The 22,166-nt window shown below is 41.6% G+C and overlaps 3 protein-coding genes across 4 annotated transcripts in view; 1 reads left to right on the top strand and 2 right to left on the bottom strand.

The window, feature by feature from the left end:
- Positions 1-908: 908 nt before the first annotated feature.
- Positions 909-22,166, top strand: part of vwa5b2 (von Willebrand factor A domain containing 5B2) — a 76,104-nt gene continuing 54,846 nt past the window's right edge. Inside the window, exons 1-2 of the mRNA XM_086077284.1 lie at positions 909-3,057; positions 6,342-6,710. The gene's annotated coding sequence lies outside the window, so the exon portion shown is untranslated. The remainder of the gene's footprint in view (positions 3,058-6,341; positions 6,711-22,166) is intronic.
- On the bottom strand, positions 1,534-11,286 carry LOC147180253 (phospholipid scramblase 2). The gene is made up of 8 exons (XM_086077285.1): positions 11,143-11,286; positions 8,326-8,595; positions 8,176-8,253; positions 6,472-6,664; positions 3,548-3,659; positions 1,872-1,971; positions 1,737-1,795; positions 1,534-1,579 (listed from the first exon to the last, which is right to left on the bottom strand). The coding sequence occupies exons 1-8, from the start codon at positions 11,174-11,176 to the stop codon at positions 1,553-1,555; spliced, it is 873 nt and encodes a 290-aa protein (XP_085933411.1). The 5' UTR covers positions 11,177-11,286; the 3' UTR covers positions 1,534-1,552.
- On the bottom strand, positions 14,309-21,839 carry chrng (cholinergic receptor, nicotinic, gamma). Of its 2 annotated transcripts, XM_086092389.1 has the most exons (12): positions 21,736-21,839; positions 18,769-18,905; positions 18,646-18,690; positions 18,446-18,570; positions 18,215-18,370; positions 17,409-17,506; positions 16,779-16,979; positions 16,523-16,637; positions 16,337-16,451; positions 15,763-16,027; positions 15,553-15,686; positions 14,309-15,371 (listed from the first exon to the last, which is right to left on the bottom strand). In XM_086092389.1, exons 1-12 carry the CDS (start codon positions 21,791-21,793, stop codon positions 15,150-15,152), a joined length of 1,671 nt encoding a protein of 556 aa, XP_085948515.1. In that variant the 5' UTR covers positions 21,794-21,839; the 3' UTR covers positions 14,309-15,149. The 2 variants fall into 2 exon arrangements, with proteins under 2 accessions (XP_085948515.1, XP_085948510.1); XM_086092384.1 differs by having other exon boundaries at positions 18,646-18,905.

Genomic DNA, 22,166 nt, shown 5'->3' with positions numbered 1-22,166 from the left:
AAAATCAACGTTCCATATATGACTTTTGATTTGTGTCATATTTGATACATCCAGTCACAGTGCTTTAATTTAGTACATTTATAACCAGTAGGGCCCGACCGATTAATCATCGGCCAATTAGGCCAAATGGCCGATGATTTTCCCTTTAAAACATTATCATCAAAGAAAACCGACGTTTCCGACACTGTGAAAGTACTCTGAATGCACCATTTTGTTTGCGCCGCATTAGCAACTAGCAAGTGTGTAGCATATGTTATTCTGGTTATTCTGTTGTCTTAAAGCGTTCTTTAAGATGTTTAATGAAATCCCAGTTGGAGTTAACTGTAAAACGAAACACACGACAATAAGAATTACGTTCACTGTATATTTAAATGCAAAAGATGTTGTGTTTGAAAACATTGCTAGTCTAGCGCTAATGCTACAAGCAAAGGGAGGATCCCATTCAAATGCTAACGGGAATTAGCAGCGACTTTGGGAGTGTTTTTCCTTCAAATAACGAATATTCACACACAAATACATTCAAAGCAGAGAATCTTAACTCATTCACTGCCGTAGACTGTTATTGACGTCAAATATTCATTTGAACTATTTCTATTTAACATTTTTTTCCACTTTTGTTAAGAGTATGAAAACCAATATTTTTTTTATTGTACATTTAGAACAGATATAACATTTGTGATTAATTGTGAGTTAACTCGTAAAGTCATGCAATTATAATTTAAAAAAATAATCGCCTGACGCTCCTTATCTTTAAAAATCTTTTCTTCTTTTTTTTAAATCGATTAACATTTTTAATTGTAATTAATCGCATGATTTTAATAGTTAACTCGCGATTAAGCTGTTCTAAATGTACAATCTTTTTTTTTTTGTTTTTGGTTTTCATACGCTTGTTAACAAAAGTGGAAAAAATTTTAAACTAATAAAAATAGTTCAAATGAATTTTTGACGTCAATAGCCGTCAATGGCATTGAATGAGATAATAGCAAAAGGTTGTGCGTAAGTGACACCAATTGAAAAGGAATTCGGTTGGGTGGGAGATAATTTTATGCATTAAATATATATATTTTTAAATAATCCGCAGATTAATAAGTAATCTGTATTTTTTTTTTCTTCATCTGCCTAAAAAAAATGCATATCGGTCGGGCCCTAATAAACAGACATATCAAACATGAGTATTTTCAAAAATCACTAAGAACTTTTCCCACTTTTAAGTATCGGTGCGTGCTTTCTCAATTAGGGCCATCTCGCAAGGTCGCTGGAAAAGCCATCATCTGGGTGATACTGCCCTCTAATGGATTATTCGTGCAATGCATGTCAGATCATATACGTCAGGGTTTTGATGGGAAGAAAAAATGATACTCATGAAATAGAGGGCTGGAAATGTCTTGTTTTTAGTTTTGCTTAATAGGGTAATAATAAGGCTATTTTTTAATGGCTGTTGCCAGACACGCAATATTGGACAAAAAAATGGAACATGTTCACTTTGTAAAAAAACACAACTGGTGGCTACTGTCAAATGAATGTTGACATTTTACCTGTAGGTTGCAGTTCTTCAGCTCATCTCAAAGAACATGTAATTCTGCAAACAGATAAAGACAACAGGAGTGTTAGTCTTCCTTCAGAGTCTGATATTATTTTATCCTGTTCTAAAATGATTAATCAGTTAATTATCACAAAAAAATGACAAATGACCACCCCTTTATTTTTTTTTTATTTTTTTTTTTAAACATGCTTACCAGTAAGAATGTGGCCGCGAGAAGCAGCAGTTTGGATTGTGAATCCATCTCAAGTGGCACTGAAACATTTCAACAAAAGCATAAATTATATAGATTGAAATTGTGTGCAAATATATCCAATATTTACAACCTCACCTTCCATCCCAAAATATTCATGGTCCATGTTATGCTCTTGGTGGAAGCCAGGCCATTTCTTCCATATGGTACCGATGGTCTCGCCCATATTGGAGACAATCTAGTTTAAAAAAAAATAATGTGGCTTTTCTTCATGAACTCGAGTGAACCGATGTTCAAAATTAAAAAGCGGCATACTACAATTTTGCTGAAAATCAAACGAATGATTACAAATGTAATTGCTAGTCAATCTGCTTGTGTTATTACTTTAGCTAATGCTAAATGCTATCCTGGTTGACGGTACCTGCCGACCAGCGACGGCAGCATTAGGCTCGTACAAGGGTCAGCAACCTTTGCTGTCAAAAGAGCCATTTTACGGCAAATAAATAACAAAATAATCTGTCTGGAGCCGCAAAACATTTGGGGCATTGTGATCAACGGAACGGTGAGTTAGTCGAGGGCCGAAGAGCTAATTCGAGCTAATTCAAGCTAATTGGAGCTAATTGGAGCTAGTTGGAGCTGCACCATAACAGACAAATATGCAGCATCCAATACTTCTTTTTCTTTTATTGTTGTATTTTTCATACTTAATTTATCATACATTTTTTGATATTTCTGCCTATCTGTCAAATTTCTGACATTTTTGGCAATTTTATGGACATTTTTTTCTGCCTTTTTTGCTAACAATTTTCTGACATTTATGGCAATTTTGTGGACATTTTTGGATGGTTTAGATTTCTTATTTAGATTTTGGCCATTTTATAGTTGCTTTTAGAATGTTTTCTGCCTTTTTTAAATTCATTTCTCTGACATATGTTGGCAATTTCATGGACGTTTATTGTAATTTTCTGCTTTGCTTCGTTCCTTTTGGACATTTTAAATTTAAATGTAATTTAAAAAAAAACCTTTTCATCGAGGCTGCCTTTTGTTTCCCTTTTTCCTGACAACTTAAAATTTTGGACTGACATTTTTTTTTATATTAAAATTTTCATTTAGTATTTAATAATTAATTTAAAGAATATTTGTATCTAAAAATAAATATGTACAAAAATATGAATTTCTACAATTTTTTTTATAGATCCACGAATCCACAGGAAAATGACAAAAGAGCCACATGTGGTTCCAGAGCCGCAGGTTGCAGACCCCTGGGCTATTAGGACCGCATTTCCCATGATCGACACAGAAGCAGGAAATAATTCTACTTCCGGTATGACAAAAAACACGCCTGCTAGTAATTTAACCGGTAAATTCTTTTAAAGCTGCAATATGGAACTTTCTTTCCACAAATAACTTTACAGTAAGCTTTTTATTTGACCATTTATGACTGAAATGCCTTCTAATTAGTAGATTAACACCTTAGCTGTTCACAATGGGTACTCCTGCAAGCCTCTGGCCAATCGTTTTCAGGCTGGATTCGGGTTCGAATTTCCCGCGCCCTGTCTGCGGATGTGACGTCATGAGCGTGTTGTGTATGTGAAGAACGGTATGTGCAGTTTGATTTTTCGTCAGCAGGTGGCAGTAGCGATTCAAAATGGAATATTTATATTTATATATATATATAACTTTAAATTGGCTTAGCGTACGTATCGCTATGACAACAGTGACTTGCTGACTGGGCAAAAAAAAAAAAAAAACGGGACGCCAGGACGGGACTTGCGTCAAAGTGAGACAAAACAATGTGGGGCGCATTTCTTTACCTGGAATTGCTGATTTGACAAGCAGCGAATTGGGCAGCACGGGCCCTGAATTCGGACCACGCACGTTCCTTGGGAGTCTTTGACTTCAAAGAGAGGCGTGAACATGCTCCACCTGACACACACACACGCACACACACACACAGTAGAGTAGACAGTACTGATGGGCCGTGCACGTTCATGTAAAATGGAAGTAGCGCGACCAAGAGAGAAAAGATTATTGGGAGCAAAGTAACACAATATCATGAAGGAGATTTTAGAATTGAGTTTGGCAACGTCGGCCAGCAGAGACGCCACCGGAACAACATCTCCTTGCGGAACCCTGCAGCGAGCGACCTGGCAACCCCGGAGCCGGCCTTGATGCTTGGTTGCTCCCATTTTCAGCTGTCATGATTCCGCAGCACCAGAAGCGTTGCATGCCCGCCGTCACACGGGTTCAAGCTGGGACAGGCTTTATTGTGGCACAACGGAGGGAATATTTACACCGAGTAGATCATCCAAATGTCCGCCAGCTCGCTCCTAATTAGACATCCGGCGTTGCTTCTGGAAAACTCTAAAATTGACGTCCAAAGGCCGGTGGGCCGGCGATGCGGCAAATGAGCGCCCGTGGCCAATAGGGGGCTCCCAAGAGCAATTGCAACTTAGTAAAAACAAAAGTTTGGATGAATGTCGTTTTTTTTGTTCATTTTGTTCAACTCATTTTTGTCACCTTGTTTCAGTTTATTGACATGCTTATCAAACTATTTTCTTGCAGTTTTATCTGTTTTTGTACATTTTTTTGTTATTTTTATATCTATGTGATTTCATTTGTTGTTGCGCTTTATTGTTCTTGCTCTGCGGATTCACTCGTGGGTTCTCATTGTGGCAAACTATCTCCCTCTAGTGGTATGCAAAAGAATCACAGCTTGATGTCGGCTACAATGCATTTCGTTGCTGATTTGAAATTTGGTCAATTTCATATTTATTTATTTTTACAAGTCGATACTGTTGGTTGGTAATATGTGTCTGTTATTTTCGTTTATATTTAATGTTTAATCATTCAAAAATCTGATTCCCCCTTTCTGATATTGATTTGTATTAATTTCTTCATTCACACAAATCAGTCATGAAAAATGGAAAAAAAATAAGAGGGCCTCCAAATGCAATTTGGAGGCGTGAGCCAGCTTTGCCTGGACCTCAAATCTAATTTAGGAGAGATGAAGGATGAATTCTTTTGGCGTTGCCATCTTCCCGTTGGCGTGGAAAACCTTCCCATTCAAAGGCCGCTGCATTCCTTCCCTGTCGTGTTGCTTCAAGTGCTGTCAATTGTGGCCCCGAGCAAACAGCTGCTTGCTTTCGAAACTCTGCGAGCGGCGCGACGACCGGCGCTATTTCCTGCTGTGGGAGCAACGCGGAAAAAGGCTCACGTGACAATCTGACAAAGTCGAGATAAGCGTCTCACAATCAGCACAAAAGGCTTAAAAGCTCAATTCCTGCTCGTGATAAACGAAGTCACGAAAGAGAAAAAGGACGCAGCTGAGGTGGAGAAAATCCAATGACAGAAAATATGCTGTCATGTTATTTAGCTGTTGTTAATTAAACATATGCTGTAACTCAATTTACTCAATAAAAAATACTATTATAATACTATAATATTATTGCGTATAAACAGGCTTGGGGAGTAACGGAATACGTGTACCGCTGTTACGTAATCAGATTACTTTTTTTTTTTAACTATTCCATTACAGTTACAGGAAAAAACTGATTACAGGTACATTTATTAAAAATGGGGATTACAATTTCTACAAGTAGAGAGAGTGCGAAAGAGAGAGAGAGAGCGAGAGAGATGGAGAGAGAGATAGAGAGAGAGATGAAGAGAGAGAGGGAGAGAAAGAGAGAGAGAGAGAAAGAGAGAGAGAAGGAGAGAGAGAAAGAGAGAGAGAGAGAAAGAGAGAGAGATAGAGATTACAGGTACATTTATTAAAAATGGGGATTACAATTTCTACAAGTAGAGAGAGAGAGATGGAGAGAGAGATAGAGAGAGAGATGAAGAGAAAGAGCGGAGAGAGCGAGAGAGCGCGCGAGTGAGACCTGTTGCTACATGTCGGGGAGGTGGGGACGAACGAACTGACGAGTCGCGTCGTCCACACGCGGGCAGTTTGAAAAAGCGTCACGGACGGGAAGAGAAAATGGCGACCGGTATTCACTGGAACTTACTCGTCTTGCTGAAAGAGCGAAAGTTTGAGCTGAGAGTCCAGCGGCATGCTACGCGCTGTAGCTTCTTGCTAGCTAGCCCGCTAGCCTACAAGCATAACGTGAGTTACAGCTTCCAAACAAATCTTCCTCCCGCCAATTCACTATTTAAACATCATACACAACAAATACACGGCGAAAATTGGGACTGGGATAAAAGTTCATCTATCTGTCTTAAGCATACTCAATATTGGAGTAATCCAAAAGTCATCCAGTTACATTACTTTAATAGTATGGTACTTGGATTACGTTACTAACTCCATTTTTTTTTTTAGCAGGTAATTTGTAACTGTAACAGATTACATTTTAAAAGTAACCCTCCCAACCCTGCATATAAAGCAGTACTGCATTTATATAAAAACACTATACTGTGATTTGACAAATGTATCCATCTAACAATAGAATGTAACACTGTTATTGTGAACATTATAACGGAACAATAATTTTGTTTTTATTTTTTATTTTTTTGAGCGAGCTCAGTATTGTTCATTCGGTAATTTTACCGATGCGACATGTCATCATCATTGCTCTCTCTTTTATTTATTTGTATTTATTTTTTCGTGAGGTTGTTAGGAGACCCGAGGAAGGATCAAAGAAAAGAAAGGAAACCAGACATCGCCTACTCCCCACCGGGTTAACGTAACAATTCAATCTGATAAGTCAGTTCAACTCGTAGCCGCTCCGGCGCGTCCTACCTTTGGCACACGGTGCCGATGAGCTGCTTCTGGCCCGTGTAGGCGCTTATTTCCATGAGGCAGCAACCGAGGCAGCAGGCGTCCATCCTGAGCGGCCTGTCCAAGTAGAAAACTTGGTGGCCTTCGTGGTCGAAACCCTGCAAGGAGCAAGAGCGAGCTGGACCGCAACACTGAAGGCACGCGCACGAACTCTCTGCAAGATGGAGGACGTTTGGAGGAATGCGTGGGAATGCCAAAAGGTCAGTTCAATGACTTCCGATTGTTTGGGAAAAGTGCTGCTGCGCAATTGGTTTGCCCACGAGTGATGATGTCACATCAGTATGTGCTAGATTTTCCTCACAAGGGTTGCTGGAGCCTATCCCAGCTGGCTTCGGGCAGTAGGCGGGGTACACCCTGAACTGGTTGCCAGCCAATCGCAGGGCACGCAGAGACAAACTCAAAAAAATTGATTCTCATGAGAATTGCGATTCTCATTTAGTACGATTCAGAATCGATTTTTAATGTCCCAAAATCGATTTTATTTCAATTATTTTATACTGTCTTGCCTTTGTCTGTGTGTGCGAAGCGCTGTTCATGTTGTAACCCGGTTTGGCCACTGAGGGGCAGTGTGGTTCCACGCGGTCTAATGCACTGTGTGTACAAGTTGTAGCCACATTAGAGGGTAGAAGGAAAAAGTCACGATCAAGTTATTCCAATAAAATTTCAGCGTGGAGCCGTTCTTTTGAGTGATAAAAGGGCTGCGAGTAGCGCGCTAATTAGCAATAGCGATCAGACTGGAGTAGATCATTACAATTCCTTGCACATCTATAGATTGAAGCGAAAATCATTGTCAATCAAATCATTTTGAATCGAAAAGCGGTCTTAATCGAAAATCGATTCTGAATCGAATCGCAAATCGAAATAGAATCGTGAGACATTCAAAGATTCCCACCCCTAATATATATATATATATATATAGAGCTGTCAAACTATTCAAATTTTAAATCAGATTAATCACATCTTAGAATTTTGATTAATCACGATTAATCGCTTAATTAAAAAGGCTTTTTATCAAAAAAAAATGTGCCCGCCAAATTTGAAGAGCACCTGTTATGTGTTAATTCTTTCAACATTTAATGTTATGAAGACGTCTTCAACATTTTTTTGATCCACTACACGCGCTCACCTTCCTCTTTTTCTAATAAGTTAATTACTTGATCATTCAAAGTGGGGAATAAATGACCCCGATTGTTTGACATGAATAAATATTCTGAATGTCATACATAAACATTTATGAAATGCTTTTACTTGAATGCATGTCGTTATATTTATTTGCTCAACCTGTGCGACCTTTAACGCGGTCAACTGAAGGATCATCTGTGGTCAAAATTAATAGTGCGATCAATCTGCGTTAATAAATTTACATTTTTTGTGATTAATTAATTAGTTAACGCTTTAACTTTGACAGTCCTAAATTATATATATATTTATTTATTTAAAAAAAAATGTTTAAAATTTTTTTAAATGACATTTTCTTGAAAACTTCTTGGGTGGTGGCCTTTTTACTGGCGTGGCCCGCCTAAGCAGTAACGTGGTCTCATCTGATGATCTTTTTGGGGGGGAGGAGCAACTTCTGCGGTTCATTTGTCGCGGCGCGTTCTACGTTTGGTGGATGCGCTTTGTGTTCACTTCAGCCATTTTTGTCGTTCCGATGTGCGACGGTACCTTCCACGGCCACAAACAGTTGTGACCCGCCGGCTCCCGCGGCAATGCCGTAGATCCTCTGCGGAACACACTGCGGACCTACAATCCCGAGGCCGTCACTTGACATCTCATCCACAAACGTACGCTTGCCGCCAGGAGCACGCCACTAACCCTGGAGTTGCGGCCTTGCTGTGATTTGAAACCGGCCGACTTCATCCAGCGCGCTCAAAGAGCCGGAGGAGCCTCCCGCGCCGTCCTCGCTCCTCGGCGGCGGCCCGCCGCACATTTGGAGAGGATTGCATGCGGCCGGGTGAGGGTGGCACTCGCACGCGGGACCGCATTTGTTGTGGAAGGCTCGGAAGATCATGCGGATGTGATTTTCTCGCTCCAGTCGGCCGTAGGGAAGAGGTTGACTGGTCACGGCGGACATTTTGGCGATGTCTACACATGTTGGAAGACTCTCATGATATTCCGCCAAGTAAAAATGTCACAACAACAAAACGTACTGAGGTTAATAATAGTCTCAATTGGCTTGGCCAGGCAGAAATATTTGTTTACTTGAAAACAAGGCTATTATTCTGATGTATAAAGGGCAAAGTACGGCTCGGGGGCCACAGCTGGCCCGCCCACACTTTCTGACCGGCCTTCACAGTGACCATGAAGTACAACGTAAAATATGCAGTGCTTTCATTTTGAAAGTTGTCTTTTTATTTTATGTGCACACAATGTGGATGCTAGCGTTAGTCAGTGGTCCCCCAACCACCGGGCCGGGGACCGGTATCGGGCCGTGGGCCACTTTGGACTTTACTATACTTCCGGTTAATTGATTAGCTGAGGCTTCCAAATATTTTATTTTGAAAAGTGACCGGATTCTCTCTGTTCACGACGGACAATTGACGCACGTCAAGATGCTAATTATCTCAGTCGCGTAGCCCTGATGCTAATCGACAAGTTAGCAAAATCAGTAAAAAAACAGACCCGTTTGGAAAGTTTCTTTGCAGCGGAGAAAAGGCCCAGTGATGAGACAACACAAATGAGCCTATGACATTGACCGAAAAGGAAAAAAAAGGTGTAAGAAAAAGCAAAGGTGATTCCCACACTTGATGGACTCTGCGGCGATTGGCTCTTAATTTAGCATTATGATGACTCATAGACTTTATATTTGTTCTGTGGTGCTTTGTTATGTTGGCGCCCTCCTTAAATCTATCTCTTAAATGCGCCAAGCTGCTTAATATAGTGACAGAAAAATGTAGCTTCACATTTATTGTTATATCTACAAAATACCCCAATTTTCGTGTTGCTCGCATCATTCATAATAGGGGTGTGCCAAAAAATCGATTGTCGTAAGAATTGCGATTCTCATTTAGTACGATTCAGAATCGATTTTAAATGTCCCAAAATCGATTTTATTTAAATTATTTTATACTGCCTTGCCTTTGTCTGTGTGTGCCTTTTTATTGGGAGCGCTGTTCATGTTGTACTCTATTTGGCCACTGTGGGGCAGTGTGGTTCCACGCAGTCTGATACACTGTTAAGTTGTAGCCACATTAGCGAGTCGAAGGAAAAAGTCACGATCAAATTATTCCAATAAAAGTTGCTTTTTTTGCAGCGTGGTGATAAAAGTGCCGCGAGTAGCGCGCTAATTAGCATTAGCGAGTCAGACTGGAGCAGATCATTACAATTCCTTGCACATCTATAGATTGAAGCAAAAATCATTGTCAATGAAATCATTTTGAATCAAAAAGCGTTCTCAACCGAAAATCGATTCTGGATCCGCACGTGTGGTCGACGATGACGAAACTGCGGCTTAATAACCAAAGGTGGGCATTCGGTCAATATTGACGGACGGTCCATCAATCCGTCAACGACGACTCCCATTTTGTTGACAATTGACGGGAAACTTCAAAAAAGTTGACAAATTTAGCATTGAGGGAAGTGAGTTTTCGTCCGTCAATGTAATCGTCAATCCATCAATAAATTCGGCAATCCGTCAATGACTTGCGTCCCATTTTGGTGACGATTACCGGAACCTTGACGGATGACAAAACCACTGACGGATGCTCATTCTGCTGCGCAATCGACGAATGACGACTTGCCGGTTTGGCTCGAATATTGACGATGACGATGACGGAAGTGTGTCCCGACTGTTGCCGAATGACGGACACTCACAATTCATTGACGCGCCCACCTTTGTTTATAAGTACATTCACGTTTTTCTTTTTAAAATGGTTGACCTTAACAAGAAACTTGGTTAAAAATGTCACAAATGAAAATCCGCGATCGAGCGCAAGTGAACCCACAAGAACCGAAGCACAAAGTAGCCAGAGGACACAATTTATTGTGATCCACGCTATTTTCACAACTTTCTGAATTTCTTCAAATAATTTCCTTTCGTTTCACCTTTTAGGTAATGGCACTTTTTTTTTTTTTTTTTTTTTTTTAGCTCAGGTCGTCAGTTTAAATCACGAGTGGCTGACGATATGCTGCAGAAGCAAAATAATGTCACGATTGATTGGAGGTAAAATTTCAACAACAAAAAAGTGACGTATAGACTTCGAAATGACATCTTACACATTTTTATTGCTTGAACTTGATAATTATCTTGAAATGTAACTTGCTACATTACGTCTTTGTTGTCATAACTTTACAATGTTTTTCTTGTAACATTGCACATTTCTCCACATATAATACATTATTATTTTTGCAAAGTGCATATTTATGATGTCCAATAAATTCATTTTTGATTTCAAATTTCAAATCATTTCCTGGCTTCCTATGGCCGAATTTGATCTTGTAAGTGTTGCCAAATCACGAGCAAAAAGAATCACAAAAACCCGTCAAGTTCATCTCCACTCATCGTTTGTTGACATTACAGCTCTCGTTAATAATGTTTATGGCATCCGGACATTAAGCTGCTACATGATCATTAAACATTTGAAGTAGTGTAGTCAAAAAAAAAGGACGAGTTTTTGGAAGTTCCTTACGTACCTTCAGTTGTCCGTCCCCATCCTTGTCCGGACATCAAATGTAAATGTGAGCTGAGCCGAACAAGCTGTGCGCGTCCATGATGTCAAGAGCGGCTTGGGTTTGCTTAACGCCGACCTTCTCGTCCCTCCGTGTGCGAATATTCACCTCGTAATGTTTGGCTTAGCGACTGTGTGTCTCAAGATCGCCTCTGTTGCCATGGCAACCGGCCGGATCTGTTTTGAAAGGCACCGCTCAGCCGTGTAATTGAAGTCCTGCTTTCGCAAGCGGGGGGGGGGGGGGGGGGGGCTCCAAGTCTGTGTTTGTCGGCGGTGGACCGGGTAGGACTTGGTGGCGGGTTGAAGACCAAAATAAGTTGGTGTCTGTTTGCACCACTGAGATTCCCTTGAGCAAGGCAGAGATCAGGCTAGCTCGCTGGCGTGACTAAAAAAAAATCCCCCAAAAAATCAACAAAATAAAATAAAATTGACCAAAGGAATGCAATTTGTTACAAACTCACAATCATAGAATCTTTATTAAAACAGTCCAGGCAATTTTGAAGGTACATTTTAACATCGTTAGCTAAGTGTAACACTCATGTAAAATATAAATCACTAAGAACACACACACAAAAAAAAAATTGGTATGAAAAGTAATGGTGTCAAATGACAGTAAAATATTTTTATTTTTGACATTTTAGCAAAGAGGTCCATGTCCAAAATGATACTTCATTCAATATCAAAGCATAGCCAAGGCTGTAAATGCCAAATCTACGCACACCATTTCTTCTACTGTCGTTGCCACTTTGTGTCCAGTCAGTCAAAATATACCCAATCAAAAAATAGAAACATCATTTTAACAAAATGTGTCTCGTGGTCTGACAATTTTGGGCCGTAGGCTACCTGTAGCAGCTAACCATCAGATAGTGTTAGCGCTCAGTGTTAGCATAATCACGCACGGCTCCATCTTGGAGTCTTAAATGAACCAACACGAGTCACGGGACACCCAAAATAATACAAATTCTTTCTTGACAAAAATGTGGTGGATACCACGTGAAATTTAAGGTGTTCGAGAGATGAGCTAACACTGTAAGTTCAAACTTCCCATCGGGGAAAAGAAATCCGAGAGTACACTTCTCATGAACATTTTGAGACATTAAGCTGACGAATGAGATTGATAGTTTTATAAAAGTCTGAACGTTTACTTATAAATGCACGATGAGGACCTTAACAGATTGTAAGTGGTTCTCGGTTTACAACTGTACTAACATATGCAGTTTCAATAAAGTAATAAACAATACAGAGATTGGTTTTTGAAACATTAAACTCGACGTGATTGTGGATGTGTTAATTAATCATTCAAAAGCATCATTTTAGCCAAGAATTAATAACCCTATTGAGACCAAAGTCTCTTTTTAAAGGGTGGTCTTAATTCACATCAATGTGTATTTAAAAAAAATAATCAAAATACAGTACACATAAACGTAAACAAAGAATATTCTGCAATTACAAACCATCAAATAGACTGACCAAATGTACAAAATGGAGAAAAGTGGCATCAAGAAATTCAGCAGCTTCCAATGCAAAGAGACTGACGAGGTCGGTTTGAGTTCCAGGACCAAGAGCCAAAGTAAAGTTTGGCTCCTCTCAGTCAGCACAGACGGCAAAACAGATACAGATTGTAATATTACGCAAGATTGTCTGCTTTGACTTATGACTTGCTTATTAACTCTTTGACTGCCATAAACGTTATAAAACGTTTAGCATAAACCTAGGGAAGGGCGCCGAGGACGTTAAAAGACGTCCCCTATGTTTTTTTTTTTTTTTTTCAAAAACGGGTGCAGGAAAGCCTTGGGCAGCTGTGCTGAAAGAATCAGGCTGATCTGATTAGTCAAAGACTCGTTTTGGCCCCTAGAGGGCAGCGATGACTCTCTTTGCACAAGGTTGGATGGGCCGCCCACCGTGGGCGTCAGTAGAAGACGTGAGGCGGAGCTAGAGTGTTGAGGAGACAATGGCTGATCCAAGCCACAATGGCTTGACCAAGCAACCGGTTACAAGCAGCTCAGCTTGAGCATTTTTTTCAAAGACGGAAAGCATCAATCAATACTAAAAAGCGCATTGATGTCAACGATGATGATGACAACGAGCTCTACGCCAAAGTTGGAAGCTTTGGCGTTATGAACACGTAGTAAGCCTCACGGCTAAGCGCGGCTAGCGCGGCTAGCGCTGCTAAGGCCGGAAAACGCGCACAATAGCCGGCCGGGTACTTCTACACAATCGGACATTCGATCGGGCGATGGAGAGTTGGCATCGACCAATGCAGATTGATGATGATGATGAAGATGACAACGAGCTCTACGCCAAAGTTGGAAGCTTTGGCGTGACTGTTATGAACAAGTAGTAAGCCTCATCGGCAAAGCGCGGCTAGCGCGGCTAGCGCTGCTAAGGCCGGAAAACGCGCACAATAGCCGGCCGGGTACTTCTACACAATCGGACATTCGATCGGGCGATGGAGAGTTGGCATCGACCAATGCAGATTGATGATGATGATGAAGATGACAACGAGCTCTACGCCAAAGTTGGAAGCTTTGGCGTGACTGTTATGAACAAGTAGTAAGCCTCATCGGCAAAGCGCGGCTAGCGCGGCTAGCGCTGCTAAGGCCGGAAAACGCGGAGCTGCACAAGCGGACATTCGATCGGACAATGAAGAGTACCCCGAGTCCAATGCATATTCATCGGAGGAGCGGGTACAGTCTGATCACGGAGAAGACACTGTTTCTGGACTACGATGCCACCATGAATGGAGTGGATAAAATGGATCTCCTACCACCCGGTATAGCAACTGAAGGACACGGGGAAGCGAGACGTAACACCACCGTAACGTAACCGTAGCATGATCCTGATATTAGACTTGACACACACTGCAGTATATACTTGCTATTCCCCGGAAAAAAACGGCCTGCAAGAAAGTGGCACACGCGAAGAGGCAATCTGTTGTGCAAATGCTGTTACGTCTCTTTGCACGCAGGAGAGTGTTACAAAAAGAAAAACTGTCGTTGAAACATCCACATATTTGTAAATAGCACCACAGTTGCACACATTTGTAAATAGTTTGCCAAATTGTTGTCAAATTGTTACACTGTTGAATGTAAATAAACGTATTTTGCTATCAAAAAACACTTTTTCATTCTTGGTGGTAGTGTTTTATAGAAGTAAAGCACTATTTAGGTGTTTGTGGCATCATTCATGGACAAAAAGAAGTGTCAAATTCACTAGAATGCATGAAATAATATCGTTTCACTAAAAGCTTGATTTCTCCGTATTTTGGTCCAACACGGGCGAAATTGGGTCAAACTAACCATTTTCTATTGTTGATTACTAAAGAACGGAATAAGGTAGAAACAAACTCTTTTTTTCTGATGAAAGATGAAAGTCCAATCTTTCATTTGGTAGTACGTGTGTTTCCATAGTCCAAACAGAACATTTTCTGTGGACCTTGAAAATCAGTCAAAATGCTTAAATCGGCTGGCACTGGCGGCATCCCTTTTCTGAAAACGTCTGGCAGTCAAAGAGTTAACCCGACAAATGACTTGACTTGACTTGACTTGCTTGATTTTTGCCACTTTTGGGACTTGCTCGAAACTCGACAGCAAAGACCTGAGACTTGCACATGTGACTTACTCCCGCCTCTGATATTTTCTGTACTGTTATGTCTTAACAACGGCGTTGATGTGTGTTGGCGGTTCTGATCTACGTACCTGCATTCCTACCTACAGGACCCTGGTGCAAACCAAGGAACCCCAGGACAGTTCGACACTAAATGTCGCCAAACATTCGACAACTGCGGACTTTAGAGCTGACACCGTCATTTACTTTTATGATTCATATGGATGGATCTATGGATCTTTTCCTCACCAGGAAGTACCAGACTTTTTTTTTCAGCCAGTGATGTGTCAGTCATCCTTGGTTTTTGCTGACCAAAACTGATGCATAGGCTTCAACCTTGAAAGGATTGACATGAGGTGACCCGCTTCAACCTAGCAGGTCCACTCCTGGCCTGCTATCAAGTAGCCCCGTGAGATTTCCTGTCATGGGAAGATACTTTTTGGGATCCCCCAGGAAGGGAGAAGAAGGCGGCTGGTTGAAGTGACCCAACAGGAAGATGGCGATGGTGCCCACGAAAAACAGCAGAGCCATGACAATGAAGCAGACCCGGTCGATGACCCGGGCAACCCGGATCCACTCGTCATTCTCCTGATCGGAACAACAACATCATCACTTGCAAAATATTGGGCGTTCAACTTCACACCCGTTTCCCACATAGTTGTCTTGGATGGGTTTGGTTGTGGAAGACCTTGACTAACCCTGACATCAACCCCATCAAACACCTTAGGAACAAAGTCCAACAGAGATTTTGAGTGAAAGGTCAACTTACGGTTTGAAAGTTGTTCTGCTGCCTTGTCGTCTCTGCGATGTGTTTACACGAAGCGATGCATTGCTTGAGTTCTGGGGCAGCTTTTGCCAAACTTAGACTAAGTCGCTCGGCCGTTCCCTCTTCCAGGCCTTTGTCTGGGTGCAAAGTAAACCTGAAATCAATGTCTTCATCACGGGACATTGCCTCCAACCATCTCGTCAATATGCTTACCCAATGTATCAAACACCGACTTCAGCAGTCCATTTCTCTCTTTGAGCCGGGCAAACATCAGTTCAGTCCGAGCTGTTTTCAGGATGTATTCCTCCGCCTTGTTGATTAGCGTCATGGAGCTGCGGCGCCGACACGGGACCAGATGTACTTGGTTCCTGTCGTCGACTCCGGCGTCACCTTTGTCGGGTTCAGCGGAGGCGTCATTATCGGGTGTCCAGGGCTGCATTTGCATTCTCAGCAGCCGAGGCAGAATGTTCAAAAATATCTGAAGGCCAGAGACAAACATGGTGACCGGAATCCATCAACGGGTGCATCCTTTATCTTGTTACTTACTCCAACTGACAGTCATCCATTTCCATGCTATCTAAGATTTTCACCAAAATAATAGTACATCACCTGTGCCACAACTTAGAGCAACCAGTCTAAAGTCGAGTCTAGAGCGGCATGACTCAGTGCTAGAATTGTCATCTCCCAACCCAGAGGTTGTGAGTTTGATCTGTAGCCCTTGTGACCATGTCGTGTCCTTGTGAATGCGCCCGTCTACAAAAATCGAGCCTGTGACGCACGGCCGCACCTTTCTGACTTTGTCCGACATGACATGAGTGCTTGGTGTCCTCAGTGAAACATTGAGAACGATCACGCAGTTCATCACGACTACGGTAGTCACGGACATCACAAACATCAGATACCTGCGGTGGAAGAAGAACGTCATCATAAAGTGGAAATTAAAATCTTTCTTCTGACGCATACCAAGACGTACTTTCCAATAAGAGGAACCGCCTTGGATGTCTCTGGAACTTTTCTGGCGATGAGGAAAAGGAACACGGTCTGGCCCAAAAGAGTAGCAATGGACATGGTACACTTCTGGCCACCAGCTGTCAAAGACATAATCCCAAAATTTGTGCGCGTTTGCTGCAAGATAATCTGAAGCGAACCTTGATTACATACAGCAAACTTCCTGAACATTTTTGGTGTCTGAGCATTTACATTTTGAAAAAGGGGAGAGAATGAATGACCTTTGGCTGGTAGGTAGTAAACAAGCAGGCAGAGGGAGGAAAAGAGCACGCAGGGAGCGATGATATTGATGATGTAGAAGAGGGGCTTCCTCTGGATGACGAGGAAAAAGACCAACTCCTGATATTCCAGGTCGTCTTTTGTGTACTGGCCGTTGATCACCTTCTTCGCTGGCCTGTGTCTGATAGCCCATTCTCCATTTTCTAGTGAAGGCACAAAAAAAGAAGAAGAAGAAGCAAACATGTTACTTTGAACATTGACGCGGACCACATCAAGATCGCTGTGATGATGGAGCTGTCCATGAAGTGTGGCAAAAAAAGTCTGGCTTGGTTTGATTGTTCAAAAGGGCACACTTAGTTTGATTTGAAATATATCTTTTGTCCTGGAAAAATTTTTTCCGACACACATCATAGTCGTCCAAGAACGACTTGTGATCAATTTTGGAGGTTCCACTGTTTTATTTAATTTTTTTGGCGACAAATTTAGAGTAAAACTGAGGACCTACCAAGCTGTGCTTTGCTGACCACGTTGCCACGGCAATGCCAAGTGAATGTGTGGAAACAAAACTTAAAAATGAGCTAAAACAACCGCATATATTTTGGCTGTTGGTGATATGCGCAAACGTGTCGTACCTGTGAACGCCTCGGGGTCAATATCAACCCACTCCAGAGTTTGGTTGTCCTCCTCTTTCAGAACGAGTTCAATCTCATTGGCGCTGTAGGTCTGGGAGCTGCACACAAGGACAAGAGCGATGGTCTGCCAGCACAATGAAAAACAAACATTTATTTCCTTTCACAAGACAGCAACGTGAAAAGCGACCTTCAATGGAACTTTTGTCTGCGCTTTGGACACTGCAAGGTCTATTTCAGCACAAAGACAAGCTGACGTGGGAACGTGCTGCCTGGAGCCAGGGTCCTAGAAAAACTGGAGTCAGAAGTCTAGAATTTATTTATTTTTCTTCAGGAGCCTAACCCAGTATCTCACAAAAGTGAGTACACCCCTCACATTTCTGCAGATACTTAATTATCTTTTCATGGGACAACATTGAAGAAATGTCCCTTTGACACAATGAAGAGTCACTGGACAGCTTATATAACAGTGCAAATGTATTGGTCCCTCAAAATAACTCGAAATACAGCCATCAATAGCTAAACCTTTGGCAAAAGAAAAGTGAGTACACCCCAAAGCAGACTAAGGACAGGATTACTGGAACCATGTCCTGTGGTCTGATGAGACAAAGATAAACTTGTTTGGTTCGGATGATGTCAAACGTATGTGGAGGCAACCAAGTGAGTAGTACAAAACCAAGTGTCTTGCCTGCAGTCAAGCACGATGGTGGGCGTCTCGTGGTCTGGAGCTACATTAGAGCTGCCGGCATTGGGGGGGGGGGCAACAAATCATTGAGGGAACCATGAATGCCAACATGTTCTGCACTCACCGGAACACCATGGTGCAGTTCTGCCAGTCGAATGGGAAATAGTTGACAGTGATGGCACAGGCGCTGCGGTAGATGGCGGGAGGCAACCAGTACACGCATCCGTCGGGAGACACCAGCGCGTTGCAGTACAGCGCCACTTCGAATTGTCCGTCCACACTGCGCACATATGTGGGGGGAGCTTGTAAAATGGACGGCGAACACACTTGAGCAAGATTTGCTTGAATGACTGACTTGTTCTCCAGGATGACATCAGGGAGCCAAATCTTCTTGGAGGGGACGCGTAGTTTCGAAGTGATATTTTTGTATAAAGCGGATCGAGGCGGTTGGTCCCAGCTGAGCCTGTAGTCACACCATTGCTACGAGCAGAAATAATGGTCTCGGCAGGGTCTCAAGTCAAGTTTAGGAGTCATCAGTGTGATGCAGATTATTACCATTTCGATCCAAACACAAGTCGTCAGGGCCTCCTCCTTTTCATTCTGAGAAGAGAAGTTCTCGATCATTCTCCTATCATCTGTAACTATGGCCATCGGCATCCTAATGGAAAGCCTTCTCACCAGGGAGATGAGGTTGGTGAGGGTCATCTTAACCGTCACTCGAGTGACATCCCCGCTGTTCTCCACGGGTCGCACTTTCTTGTTGTAGCCATTCATTAAGTCCTTGAAAAGTTCCCCTTCCAGGTTGAGGGCCGATACTGCGCACAAACACAGAGCGCAGACTGAGAAAATACTTGTGAGACGTTAAGATGACACATGATGTCTTGTGCAGGATGACCGAGGAGTTAGGGTGGTCCAAAGTCTTCCCAAGATTGTGTCAAAGCGGTTTCATCATGCATCCTTGATTTGTGTTACTGAAATACTGAACAATTTTTTTGGTGACTCATGGGACTGTATAGGATTGGCAAATAAGCTTGGAGCTTCAGCCTATACCTTTTTGTGTTAATTGATTTGTTTGAATGGATGTTTGTTGTTTCTTTTTTGTGTTGTGTATGGAGCCGAAAACAAACCGTTTATTCCTTCATAATAGCGCCGTGTGTCTGTCTTATACTGTCCCCAAAGTGACGGAGGTGGGCACACCAGAAGGAGCAGCAGTCATTTGGTGCAATGTGACATTAATTGTTTAATTCTATTTAATGATGTGATTACGGTTTGATTTTATAGCATAAATAATCTGAGTGATTCCCCGTACCCCCATTAAAATACACACTACAAAAAGTTTTAACATTTTGAGGGACAATACTGGAACCGATTAATGGCATTTCCATTCATTTCAATGGGAAATGATTATTTGAGATCCAAGTATGTTTACTTAGCGAGTTAAACCACTGTACGATTTTAGATTGGGGCATTTATTTGATTCTCTGAAACAAAGACTCATGTCATTAATATTAAAATAGGAAGCAAGTGGATAGTTTGAAGATCTTGTGCTTTAAAAATAAATAAATTGGAGTCCAATAATACTTCCGTGCTGCAATGCCAAAATAACAGCAAAAGGTATCCCTTTAAGACTTAAATCTAATTTGATAAACCTGATTCACCTCATCAGATATTTTGCATGGTGGAAATATAGGCCGTTGCTAGTAAATATCATTGAATTATATCATTATAATTATAATGTGGAGGTATAACAAGTTTTTGTCGCACAAGTGGGCAAGGCAAAATAAGTTTAGATTTTAATTATAGGAGTCTTATTTTTTTCTGTGGTGACTGCCTTATGAATTGGGCTAAAATAATATAATAAAACTATAATTATAGAATCATTGATAATGGGCATAGTTCAAATACAGTGCCTACACTAAGCGGTGTTAATGAGATATTTATGATTGCTATAGAGATATTAGTGAGATTAAGTAAGTATATAGAAGGGATTCGCATGAGTAATATTGAAGTCAAATATCAATGTATACCGACAATACTCAAGGACACATCTGTCGAGGAAGGACGCATCTGTACTCGCTCTTGCATTCGCTCGTGACTTCTAACTATTTTGTTGATTTTTACATTGGGATTTTTTAACTGCATTGTTGTAATATGCCTGGCGGTAAAAGAGCTGACGAGATTGAGGAGATAACATCTTCTCTTGCAAAACTAAAAGAAATGGTCACCGAAATGAAAAAGAGCATCGAGCCACTTCTGCAGGAAATTCAGCAGTTGGAGAGAGACACACGAGAAAAAGATCAAAAAAGTGGATGATTTGGAACAGAATCTTCGTATCAATGATGGGATAGTTACAGGTATCAAAATTGCGCCGCGGCTTCCACCAGCGAGAGCTGCAGCCAGCACAAGCGCAGATGATTCTGACCACACTTTAGTGAACAAGACTGAAACAGCAAGTGATAGATTCAACTCATAGATTTGGGATTCATTTTGGATCCAGCGCACATTCAGATTTGCTTTTGGCTTCCAACTGGAGGGACACGACCACCGGCAGTTCTGATCAGGTTTGTTGACAGGAAGAAAAAGATTGCTCTTTTGCGAGACGCTACAAGCTTAAAGGTAAACATGTCTACGTCAACGAAAATCTCACGAAACGAAATGCTGACATTGCCAAAAGGGCGCGACAATTGAGAAAGAAGGGACTTATCGAGAAGACATGGACAAAAGACTGTTGGATCTTCATCCAAACAAAAGAAGACTCAGCTTTTCAGAAGTAAATAAGAATCCTGAAAAGAGTGGAAGAATTGGCGGAGTTTGAGAGACAATAACTGCTATCAGTAACTCACATCATTAAATTGTTGATTATGTCTTACCCAAATGAAATGATTGTAACATATTACCAATGAACCCAGAACTGGAGTTGCTATGATTTTAATCATGTAAATGTGGCGTATGAATACTTGCTGACACTGCCAAGGTTAACTCTTGTTTATACACCTGCATTGCTAACACGTATTGCTCTTCCTGTAAGAATGTAAACATTGTTTGGCTCTATTTGTGTTTGGACATTTGTTGTAACACGCAAGGCTGTCGCGATAAGGTTGTATTGTGGCTGCAATGTATCTGCTGTCAATTTTCACAATGGGGTTGGTGAATTTGGTTCCTGGATGCGGCTGGCGGGGAGCCAATCTGCTGGTGGCCTTGGTGAGCGCTAAGGAGTATCAAGATCTAAGCATCATCGGATGCTGGCAACAGTGGTGGCTGAGCTGACCAGAATGGAGTGAACATTGCTGTGGACGCAATGGGCAGAATGCAAGCCCATCTACTCTTCTGGAAGCCACAAAATGTGTGGAAGCTGATCCAAGGTCAGCGAAGACGCTCAATACCAGACATGTGAATTTATGGACCAGTTGATTTACTTGTACTTGCATTGTTATCACAGAAAGGTTGTAAGACCCATGTTCGGAAAATTATCATAAAAAAAAAAAAACCTGAAGAAGAGATCAAATCTTATCATTATGGAAAGCAAAATCACTTGATCATTCCACAATTGATCTATTTGGACATCGCGCCACAGTGAAGTACAATAGCCTCTGTGTTGGAAACAAACATGCACAGACAGAAGATTATCAGCAAATCTGCACTTACCTGAGGAAGAAATGAGAAAGATCTTCACCAGGAATGACACAGAGGGAAGAGAATCCATCAGCGCGTGTGTTTATGTGCGGTTGTCTGAGCAAAGTACGATCACAGACACTCGTGCAAACTACTTAATGGACCTGCTGGCATTCTGCCTTTGTGTGTGCAGTGTGTGTGTGTTTCCCAACACTGTCATTCCAGTACTGCATTGTCAGCTGTCACAGCAATACACACACACACACACACACACAGAGCCTTTTGCCAGTCAAGCATCTATCTTAAGAGAATAAAAAAGGTAACAGGCAAAATTAGCACAGAAGCCAGCATGGAGCCTTTAGTAACCCAAACAAGAAAGACTGAAAGGAAAGAGCAGGAGAAGACGAACGATAGCAACCGTAAAAGAAAAGAACAAAACGGGGGACAGTCGACTGAACGGGCGA

The sequence above is a fragment of the Leptonotus elevatus genome, chromosome 1, assembly GCF_054856555.1.
Source record: "Leptonotus elevatus isolate MCC_2025b chromosome 1, RoL_Lele_1.0, whole genome shotgun sequence".
Lineage (NCBI taxonomy): Eukaryota > Metazoa > Chordata > Actinopteri > Syngnathiformes > Syngnathidae > Leptonotus > Leptonotus elevatus.
The sequence above is the reverse complement of the archived record's forward strand: the minus strand, read 5'-3'. Positions and strand labels throughout refer to the sequence as shown.

What these genes read in the sequence shown, in the direction of transcription:
- LOC147180253 (XM_086077285.1), bottom strand. Translation starts at nt 11,176, where the DNA reads ATGTCCGGACAAGGATGGGGACGGACAACTGAAG. An exon ending in ACTGTTTGTGGCCGTGGAAG is followed by an intron (nt 6,665 to 8,175) that starts GTACCGTCGCAC and finishes TCCATCTTGCAG; the next exon opens with AGAGTTCGTGCGCGTGCCTT. An exon ending in TCGCGGCCACATTCTTACTG is followed by an intron (nt 1,580 to 1,736) that starts GTAAGCATGTTT and finishes ATCTGTTTGCAG; the next exon opens with AATTACATGTTCTTTGAGAT.
- chrng (XM_086092384.1), bottom strand. Translation starts at nt 21,793, where the DNA reads ATGGATTCTCTTCCCTCTGTGTCATTCCTGGTGAAGATCTTTCTCATT. An exon ending in AACTGCACCATGGTGTTCCG is followed by an intron (nt 17,507 to 18,214) that starts GTGAGTGCAGAA and finishes CCTTGTGTGCAG; the next exon opens with CTCCCAGACCTACAGCGCCA. An exon ending in TTACTACCTACCAGCCAAAG is followed by an intron (nt 16,638 to 16,778) that starts GTCATTCATTCT and finishes TGTCTTTGACAG; the next exon opens with CTGGTGGCCAGAAGTGTACC.